This window comes from Thalassophryne amazonica, chromosome 9, assembly GCF_902500255.1.
Source record: "Thalassophryne amazonica chromosome 9, fThaAma1.1, whole genome shotgun sequence".
Taxonomy (NCBI): Eukaryota; Metazoa; Chordata; class Actinopteri; order Batrachoidiformes; family Batrachoididae; genus Thalassophryne; species Thalassophryne amazonica.
In genome coordinates, this window is record NC_047111.1 from 20,974,638 (window position 1) to 20,985,818 (window position 11,181).

At 42.3% G+C, this 11,181-nt stretch overlaps 1 protein-coding gene across 3 annotated transcripts in view; it reads right to left on the reverse strand.

Moving 5' to 3' along the window:
- The window catches only part of dtx2 (deltex 2, E3 ubiquitin ligase), a 37,813-nt gene extending 28,410 nt beyond the window's left edge, over positions 1-9,403 (reverse strand). For all 3 annotated transcript variants that reach the window (XM_034177752.1, XM_034177751.1, XM_034177749.1), the window contains exons 1-2: positions 8,880-9,403; positions 2,542-3,130 (exon numbers count right to left, since the gene is read on the reverse strand). In XM_034177752.1, coding sequence (XP_034033643.1) covers positions 2,542-3,130; positions 8,880-9,183 — 893 coding nt within the window. In that variant the 5' untranslated portion in view covers positions 9,184-9,403. The remainder of the gene's footprint in view (positions 1-2,541; positions 3,131-8,879) is intronic.
- Positions 9,404-11,181: the final 1,778 nt, after the last annotated feature.

An 11,181-nucleotide genomic window follows, 5' to 3' on the forward strand; every position in this document is an offset into this window, starting at 1 on the left:
TTTCTTCTGGACGAGAAGGTTCTTATAAACAGACACACGCAGAACACAATGCGCATGCTCTCCATTCGCGGCGCCGTGACCGGCTGCTTGATGAGGACGTAAAAAAAAAAAAAAAACATGCAAAATTGGACTACAAAAAAATCTGCGAAACTTCATTTGTTTTGTTTTACTTCGGTTACTGTGACTTCCAAAGGTTATGCATTGAAATAAGCAAGCTGCCCTTTGCAGGCTTACTTGCTGCCAGCATAATAATGCAAATAGCTAGCTGCTAAGGGGTTAGCTCATTCCCTTTAGAGGAAGGAACCAGAGCTAACGTGCCATTCTAACGTGCAATTCTTACAACAGGAATATAGCGCAACACAAATTTAAAACAAAAGAAAATGTGATACTTACAGGCTGTACAAATTGCTGGGGTTGATTATGTCGCAAAGTCGGAACTGACCCTCTACTGAGTATTAAATGCAGACTGAAGCCAGCTCGAAATCGGGCAAGGTTGGTGAAACAGTCCTCCGTGAAATGCGCAGAGCAAAGAAATAGTCGGCGGTTGTATGTCCTGGGGATGCGGTTAAAAATGAATAAAAGCCAGTGATCGCGTACACTGCTTTCCGTGGGAAGAATATGGAAAGAGCGTAGTCCGCTATGACAGCCTGGGAGGGCACACCTGTAGCTCGCCATTGCTCCTCTTCCAGTGGTACGAACGGGTGGGCACAACCTTATGAATAATTAATTTCAAAGGGGCGTGTGTGAAAGGGTGTGGGTGGGTGTGTGTGTGTGGGCGGGGGGGGGCTATTGGTGAAAAAGTGATTTTCTCTCAAAAACGGATTGGCCTGTTTTCTAGGGGCAATTCAAAAAAGGAGAAATACTTGAAACAGAGGTTCTGAAACTTGCTGGCACTTCGTGTGTTTTCCCCACAGCGGGGAGACTCTGAACTAACACCAAAAACATGAAAAAGATGATTTTGATTCTCTATCCCCTTTAAAGAACACGCAGGCAGTAATGTCAATTCTTCTTTTAGTCATCTTGGCCCAGCCTGGGCCAAGCTGCTGAATCAAAGCTGAATGTTTCTGCCTCATGTCCTTCAATAGAAATAATAAGGAGGTTGTCCAGGGTTTCTTCTTTCAGTTTTGTTTTGTTTTGTTTTTTTGGGGGGGGGGGGGGGGAGCTCTTGACCCTCTTCATAGTGGAAAAGCCCCTTCCATGGTCTATAAAGATAAATTACTTTGGCTGACACTCATCACAGTGCATGTGTATTTAGGCACTACAAGTAAATGCATTTAATAAGTTTTGTTTCAAGATGCTAATCATGTCTGCAATCTAAATTTCATCATGTCAGTGGTATATGAACACCAGATATAATACTAGGGTCAATTTAAAAATTAGCATATATGAAACTTTCAAAATACCTGCTGTTGAAATAGGAATTACAGCAGACATGGTTATTGGTATGAGTGAACTGGGCAGCCCCCCGGGGCTCTTTTTTTCCATGACACATATGGGAGACGGCAGTGACAGAGGTTAAGCTGGGCTTACACTGTGCGAGTTTTGGCCCTTTTTGAACCAATTTTTCACTTATGCGAGAATTTTTTGGATCGCACCGAGTTTCAGCTTAATCGTGCATCCTGCATCGTGTAGTATACATGGAGTAACGAGCTGCGTTTAACCTCTCACGACGACCTCCTGATCAGCAATCGTATGGTCGGATGAAACTCAAACCTGTTTGATATCCTGGTCGGCCCTCGATCACACTGTTGAAGCAGCGCTACAAGCGACTACGAGCCGATTTACTCCAACCTCTCGCACTGCGCATGTGCAAACACCGATGCAGAATTGGAGAGGGCATAAACAGTGATCATCTCTTTGGGAGAGCAGCTTCTGTTTCTTTTCCCCCTTATTCTTCAGCTCATGTAAAGTCTTGTATTTTTTTTTTATTAAAAATTTGATGTCTCCCATCATGAGTTTCTGTAAAAATAAGAAATGTAAATAAACTTTGAAAAAAAAAGAAAAAAAGCTTCTGTTTACGTTTTGCTTCCGGAAACATGAGGCCGACGTGTGGTTTGTGAATGCAGGGTGCAGCAGACCCAGAGCCACATTTCTCTATGGATCATCCAGAGAAGGATGCAGGCAGCTAGTTTATAAACTAAAAGGCATTTGAGAGCAAACAGAGAGGGTGGAACAACAGGTTTGAATCTCACAGGACAGGAGCTCTGTTCACATTTCTAACCGAAGTGACTTGAATCTGACTTTTTTGTGTGTGCCTGCAAGAGTGTGTGTTATATAGTAATTTTCTAGGCTGGAAACTATCTTTTCATTGATATGTCCACTGATAAAATAATAATAATGTTGAAGGAAACAGTCCAAAAAAAAAAAAAATCCTTTTTTGTATCTCAACAACCAAGAAGCCTAGATGGATGATCTAAAGCAGTGTTTTCTAATACTGGTCCTCGGGAGCCAAAGTACTGCACCTTTTCCATTTTTCCCTGAACTAACAGTTTATATTTTCAAATCTGCACCAGTATCACATAGTCGATGTTAAACACCAACCTTAATCCATTCGAACTGGTCGAGCTGGCTAGCAGTGGTGCAGAGAGTTGACTAGCAGAGGGCAACGGTGGCCAGGAACTCCCCCACGACATCCCCCCAACAGACAGGGGTCTTCTCGGGTAGGGAGAGTAGGCAGAGTTGGTGTGTGCCACAACAGTCCTCCCGTTCCCTTGAATGCCGGGCCGGTTCAGACTGCCTGAAGAAAAGGAATGCCGTGAACGGCTCGGCATTGGTCCGGCACTGCTGTGGCACAAACACTGCTGACATGAACAGGTGGGGGCTGAAGGGACGCCCATGGAGCCAGAGGCGGCCATTGGGTAGGGAAGATTGCACTGCCGTCGCACTTGTCGCCTGAAGCCTGTGTTCTTGTTGACTTGGGTCAAAGATGTTAGGTCCACAATGTAATCATATCCATGTTGGCTTAAGTCTGCTGTGCCTTGACGAGCCTGGTAGCTGTTCTCCAACAAGATAGAGGTTCGAGTTTCGTATGGAGTCCATGTTCTATCATCATTGATCCATTCCCAATAAACACCACTGCCGAGGCCTGAGGACTGTGCAAACAGCGACCTACGTACCGCCCGTGTCTTTTCTGCAGAAGAAAAAAAACAAAAACAAAAATAAACAAACAGTATATATATTTTCATTGAATTGGGAGAACAGCTTACACCAATTTCCTGATAATTAATCTATTGATAATCAATTTGCCTTTAACTGTAACAGACCTACTGGAAGCTCTTATTAACCTGGAAGACTGGAATTATTATCTTATAAATTATGGAATAAAATAAAGGCAATTTTTTTTGTCATGGATTGGTCCTTGTTTTAAAGCATTACTTTGGTTGAAACGAACAAAGAGACACAGAAAAACAACCATCTAAGACACTTCCTTGTGATATCATCAGGCACTAGCATCATCATCATGCGTCATGATATCGTGGTGTCTGCATTGAATCATCTCATATTTCGAAATAATTAGTGTGAATTTTATGATACCATTAAAATAAATGATTGTTCATTACAACAGTGTGTAACCATTGTTTCAAGCACAGGCTTCAAACCTTTACCACTGTTTAAATTACTGCAAAATTAGTCTTAATTGAGGTAATGCACTGTGATATGTGCTGAATTACGGTAGGTGTATGGAGGGTATGCACTGACGTCATCAAACCATGCCCTGAGATGGAATACCTCCATGTTGGATGGAAAATTGTGGAAAGAAATCAACTGTTTACAACAGCTGAAACTTCCAAAATTCCACAACCTAAGAGCAAAATCCTTTTTTTGTGGCCATGTCAGCAAAGGATAGGTATGTGATGTGATGTCAACATTAGCCATGTTTACATGGGCACTTTCTTGGTGATCTGATTGAATTCTTTCCTATTGTGTGAACTGGTCTTCAGGATCCGTATTTTTTGCTGATGTTTTCTGAGCTGCTGGCATACGAATATGTCCCTGATATTCAGTACCCGGACATCTACAACTATTTTGTCTGAGATACAAATACTTTGTTGCAGGGTCCATGAACAAGATCATCATAAGACATGTCTTAGATCGTCATAAAAAAGGTGAGTTGCTTTGTGCACAATTTTGTTTTTTAAATAGCAACAAGGAAAATCAAGCACATCCACAGCATGCAGGTTAGTTTATGTTGTTCCTCCTGCTTAGGGAGGCATGCAGATAAAATACATATTAAATATTTTTCATACCAAAATAACTTTAATGATTTTCATTGTTTTATTACAAATGCCGGCGTTTATGTATTTAAAAATATTAATTCACAAAACGCTGGTTCGGTTTTAACAATCGTTAATTAAACAGCCTCACGGAGCTCCGTTAGGCTGAAAACAGTCTAAAACTGTTTGATTCATGACATTTTTTTTCCCCTGTGTGAGACAAACAGTTTGATTCTTGTTTTCACATGTGCACTGTCCCATCGTCCACCTTATGAGAGTTGACAACACAGTTTATGGACGAGTGAACACAGCTGCTGTCACTTTGTTTACCATCAAACATGCCGGTTTGTCGGCTAGTGCATTCTGGAAACATCTTCGGTGGGACATCCAGCAGAGCCTACACTTCCACAGCTGCTCAGCAGACAAACATGAGTGACAGAACCCTCTCGTGGCCACGGAACCCACATAAGAAACCCGAGATGTCCAGTCTCTTCCTGCTGTCTTCCGACAGAGCTCGTCTCGCCCCAACAGTACCAGGCTGGTAGACCGTAGGAGCATTTGTCTAGATCACATATACTGTGTTTTTGGTCATATCTGGCCAGGGCTTGTGGCAACAGGTCTATGTAATGCTGGTATGACATCACAACTGTGCCTCCACGCTCTTGTTATTAGCACCTCCCAATGGCACCCATTCTCCTGGAGGCCAAAGCGGGAACTACCAAAATTACAAAATTGGAATTCCAAAATTGTTTTACTTGACCATAAAAAAGTGAATGTACTAAAACCTAATTCAACATTAAAGGTGATAGAGAGAGGTTGAATGGGGCATTAATCCTTGTTCTGTGATGTGATATGTAGCCCCAAAAAAATTGGTTGGGTCTGTAATGGCTCAGAACTTTCCTAAAAGGCTCTCTGAAACAGCTATGTTACTATGCTGGGTTTAGAATGCCTCGTTTGCCTTTAATGGCTTCGTTTCAGAGCTTATTTGGCAACCTCATTATGAAATGCAAGTAGGTGGCCCTGATCGGTTGCCGTTGTTTGATTGGCTGCCCTTGCTCTCATTGAAAAGAAAGCATTATTTATTTTCATTGCTTTTATATTTTCTGTTGTGTTTCTATTCAGGTTTTTTTGCCTCTTTCTCTAAAATTGTATATAATAATCATTAGATTATTAATATATAAACAAAAATAAATTTAAGAAATATTACAATTTGAAAACAAATGCACCCGAACGTGATGACAGCTGCAATGCTAACTTTTAACATTGAAAATGCCATAGACATGCTAACGCGTTAGCATCACTCCCGTTTTTAAGTTATAAAATACATCTATCAACTGTTTCAGAAGAACATAACAGGTCGGTTTAACATAGAAAAGGTAAATAATACTCACAGACGTATGCTCTTTAGGGTTTTAGCAGGAGAAAATTAAGCGAAAGAAAGAATAATCGAAGCACTGCTTCAATCTGCGAAGCACTGCTTCGATTGGTTCAAGGTTCAAAGCAAAGCCGCGCTGCAGAAAAGTTGTTTATGGACCCGCTGCAGGGTCTGTAATCAATACAAAAATGATCATTTTCCTGACAAACACCCCCCAAAACAATGGCCACTCTGAAGGACCGATAACATAATCGTTAAGCACAAAGCTTATTGATGTTGGTGGATCGAGTCATTTCTTAACGATACCCAAAAGGAACCGGTTCTCGATACACATCCCTAGCTGCTAAGGGGTTAGCTCATTCCCTTTAGAGGAACAAACCAGAGCTAACGTGCCATTCTAATGTGCAATTCTTACAACAGGAATATGGCGCAACACAAATTTAAAACAAAAGAAAATGTGATACTCACAGGCTGTACTGATTGCTGGGGTTGATTTTGTCGCAGAGTCAGAACTGACCCTCTACTGAGTATTAAATGCCGACTGAAGCCAGCTCGAAATCGTGCAAGGTTTGTGAAACAGTCCTCCGTGAAATGCGCAGAGCAAACAAATAGTCGGCGGTTGTATGTACTGGGGGTGCAGTTAAAAATGAATAAAAGCCAGTGATCGCGTACACTGCTTTCCGTGGGAAGAGCGTAGTCCGCTAAAACAGCCTGGGAAAGCACACCTGTAGCTCGCCATTGCTTCTCTTCGAGTGTTACGAATGGGTGGGCACAACCTTATGAATAATTAATTTCGAAGGGGCTTGTGTGAAAGGGGGTGGGTGTGGGTGTGTGTGTGTGGGGGGGCTATTGGTGAAAAAGTGACGTAAGTTTTCTCTCAAAAACGGATTGGCCTGTTTTCTAGGGGCAATTCAAAAAAGGAGAAATACTTGAAACAGAGGTTCTGAAACTTGCTGGCACTTCGTGTGTATTCCCCACAGCAGGGAGACTCTGAACTAACACCAAAAACATGAAAAAGATGATTTTGATTCTCTATCCCCTTTAAAGTTGTTCTTAAAATATGTCTGTTTTTTTTCGCTTGTATTTTTTGTTGAGAGTCAACACTAGAGTTTGACAGATGGGACAGTAACACCGGCCAATATGAATGGTTCACAAACATCTGTATTATTTTTCCGATATGAAAACTTTTATTTTACTGACTAAACAATGCAGAAAATCACTTCAGCTGTTGGAAATGGTGCCATCATGTAGTTTGTCCAGCAGACATAAATGGCAGCTGGTTGCTTTGCCTCTGCCTCTTGTACCCAGTGTAACCAAGGGGTAATGGGGTCCCAACCATGCTTGACAGCATTGTAAAGAATGCCATCATAAGTGCACAGTCTGCTGGACAAACTACACGATGGCATTCTTTACAATGCTGTCAAGCATGGCTGGGACCCCATCACCCCTTGGTTACACTGTGTACAAGAGGCAGAGGCAAAGCAACCAGCTACCATTCATTTTCAATCAGTTGGATGTTTTACAACAACAAGAAATGTCACTATGCCACCAACTACGCAGGACTAAAAGAGATGAGAGTCTATGTATTTAGTGCAAATGCTAAGAGATGCTGCACAACAATTACCAGTCCAAGAGAAGGAAATGTGATGGTAGTGTTTAGAATAAAGTTAACATTTAAACTATAAAAATGTCAAGGCTGAATTACATTTCTTTGTCATCAAGGTTTAATCACAAAATGTTAGAAATCAGCATCATTTTTTGGTCAAAATACCTAATATTGGTATCAACACCACAAAAATTCACATCAGTTGGGCGCCAGTCACCACAGTGGATCAGATATGCATATGAATTCATGATTTTACTCCAGATGTGCCTGCAGAAGTTCAGCACAGTGGGTCTTTTTGAAGCTGCCTTTAAAATGTTTCATAGTGAAGTTGCCACACTGCGAACTTGCCCCAGGTCAAGTCACCCCACTCTAGTAACAAAATATTTCAATTCTGATATGTTCATATAATAAAAATAAGGTTTATACACACCAGTGGCATATTACACTGTTCTTACTCAAGTTTTGTAAGTGAGATGATGTTTTAAGGTAGGGGAATGGAATTGCCAGGTAAAAAGCCTATAGAGAGTTTTCAATCACGTGACCGATTTGCTGCAGGATAGATGCCGTCTCCATTCTGGATTACAAGGAGGCTGGTGCGTGATAGAAAAATGGAGAATGTACGGTTATTACGATGCTTTAAATCCTCGAGATAAAGCTAATTATTGTGATAGATGTGTAGCAGTTGGTTCAGTGGATACGTATCTTATACCAGATAGTGAATTTAGTGTTGCTGTAACGAACTGGCCGACAGTGTCACACTGCGATATTGTGAACTAGGAAGCTGCCGACAGGTCAGCCTCGCCGGCCTCCTGCAGAGCATCACAGCGGAGCTCTGAAAGCGGAGGTCGTGTTGAAGTCCTGACTGATTTCTCTCACCAGGCGCTAGAAGGGCAGCTTGCGGATCAGCAGCTCGGTGCTCGAGGACCACAATGCAAATAAGCATCCATATTGGAAGCGTTCTTGTGTTATCCTCGGCGGTATTTTATGTATTCTTATATAATTTTATTGCCGAATAAAATAAAATTCTGGGAGCAGTGGATTTCTGGTAGCGGCGGATCTCTCTCAGCACCACAGTGCCGTGAGGCTTCTTCACCTCATCGTTGAAGCTTCTGCAATTGTTTGCCAAATGCACGTAGTGTATCACAGCGGCGTCGTAATCCAGAATGGGCACGGGACACAAAATGACATGACCGATACGTCACATGAAAACCCTCTATTGATGGGAGAAGCAGGGCACACTGCCCAGTTCTATACATCACACTGGCAGGTCCTAACTTTAAATTAGTCCTTCTTAATTATTTAAGAAAATAAGCATGTATAGCTGGACTGGGGTGACTTCACCTGGGGCGAGTTAGCAGTGGAGTGACTTCACTCGCTACCTTTTAAAATACGTCATAATATTGCTAATTAGACAAAACACCTGTCCACTTTTGAGAATACCCGGTAACGCAGGTGTAATTTGTTAAGTCAATGCGTTCGTATGGGCGAGTCTGAACTTCTCAATGTGAAAGTGAAACTTTAAGAAGTAACTGTTATTTCCTGATTCATTCTGAAGGCCAAAAACAACAGGAAGCTAACTGCTAATGCTAAGCTAACTAGCGTAATCCGGCCTCTAAATTAGCTCATGTTTAGAAACAACAAAGGATGAAGAACAACAGCAGAATTAAAGAAGAAAAAGTCTCACGTGTGTCCTGCCGGAACTGTTTCAGGCTCGGTATGTCTATGAGGTACGGGGACAGGCTGGGGTCTGACTGTCCGAGGCAGATGCTGGTTGATCCGGATCCTCTCGGGCCCCGCGGGGACAAACACCGCTCGATGTAGGCGCTCACCTGGCCGCTGTACGGCCGCCAGCAACCCAGGTCGTCTTGCCATTCCCACACCACTATCATGGGCTGGGACTGTCCGACGGCAGCGGGCGGAGCGGCGGCCACAGAGAGCCCGTTGGTGGAGCCGCTGACTCGGCCACAGGAGCCCGAAACAATCGCCATGTTCACCGGAGCGAACAACTTACTCGCTCTGCGCGGAGCGGGCGGACGGTTTGACTGCGAAGGACGGACGTGTGTTAGCTCGGCTTGGTGAAAAACTCCATTACGAACTAGTTACACTGCTGTTACCGCGACGTGAACAATAAACGCTGCACACACAGAGATTTAATCACATGCTGACACATTCGGCAGGCTGCTTGTGATCAAAGCTCTGGAGGCAGAGAGTCTACAGTGTTGCCAGATATCTCTGACAAGACCAGCACAATTCTCATTTAAAAGTAATCCTAAGTCTTCATTTAAGGCCAATAACAAAAATATTGTACTTTGCTTTATGTCTGTGTTTACTGCGGGGTAGGTACCTCAGCGGCATAAGGATTTGGACAAGCCTGGGTTCAAGTCCCATCACATGAAAATTCAGTAAGGTATATCTTATATAGTATATTCCCATTCTAAGGTGGAACTATGCCAGTATACTAAGGTATATCTAAATATCTGAAGAGTAAAATAGGAGAGTAGAAAAGAGTAGAGTAGAGCCACTTAGGTGCCTGGTCTTGAGAAACAGGGATGGTAGGTTAAAAAGCTTTTTTATCCCATGGGAACTCTCCCTACCCACCCAAGCGGCTCAAGAAAAAAAAGTATACATAATAATAAATAATAAGACATAAGAAAGATAAGACATCATATATATAACTATATTTAAATATTATGGGTAATAAACAACATATACAATAAATATGGTACTATATAATATACAGGAGTAGGTATTAAAACCTAAATATTAATATAGGAGAAGATTTGGTCATGGCCATGGTATTTTATTATAGAAACAGAAGCTATGATGTAATGTGTATTATTATCTATTTAAAGTAACTCTGCTAACATACTATAGGAAAATAAAAAGCATAATCTATATGCTATGAAATGGAAACCTAAGAACTAAGGTTGATATTTTTAAAAAGAACACAAACTGATGAATCATTAAAAATCTACACCATGTAAAATAAAATTGTAAATAACGAAAATAAGCTAGTTATACTTAGAAGAGCTAAATTAGCCGTTAATAAGCCAACCACTGAGCTATAAATAGGCACCAGCCTTGTGGATGGATGGATGGATGGATGGATGGATGGATGGATGGATGGATGGATGGATGGATGGATGGATGGATGAGATTTATTGTCATTGTCATTACAAGTGCAACAGTGTCCTTGAGTGTGGACGAGATTGCGTCCACACTCACATTACCACAGACAAACAGCAATTAATCCACAATTATTACTTGTTTACCGTAATAATGGCACACAGCAGAATTAAGAAAACACATATACATTTGACATTATGTGTCTGTGGTAGCCGCTGTAACTGGAGTCGCGCCACCGCTAGCTTGGGGGGAATGGGGGCCTGCCGCAGCTAAAAATGCACAGCCCCCAGAGGGGAAAGGGGTGGCGTGAGCGGTGGCCGGGATGGGGTGTGTGATGGGGGACAGGAGGTGAGGTAGAAGGGAAAGTGGAGCATGCTTCAGTCTTTGTCCATGTGTGAGTTTGTCTGTCCTTGTGTACTGGAGTAAGAAAGATAAGGAGGCAGCCAATTTTCCCAAGGCCATTGAAATTCTTCTGGAGGATAAACAATGGGCATTTTATCCTTGACAGGCTGATAAGCCTGCCGTGTTTGTGGTTGAGCAGTGAAAAACACTTTTCCAGCTTCACATGAACAAACCAAAACCCAATTATGAAAAATTCCCCGGCCTCTGAAATCTTCTCCTGCAAGACACGCATTTGCTCCGAGATGTTATCCAATTTGCGTCTGAGTTCAAGGGTTAACGCAGTCTGAGAATGCATCGCCTTGCCCAACTCATTAATCATGACGGACAATCCAGGGGTCGTGGTTGTGGCGGCAGCCATCTTGCCAATCTTCCGGTAGGTCAGGGCAGCACATAAGCCAATAAGTACCAGCCCTCCTACTATGAATCCAAATATGAATAAATCCTCGACATCCTCCACA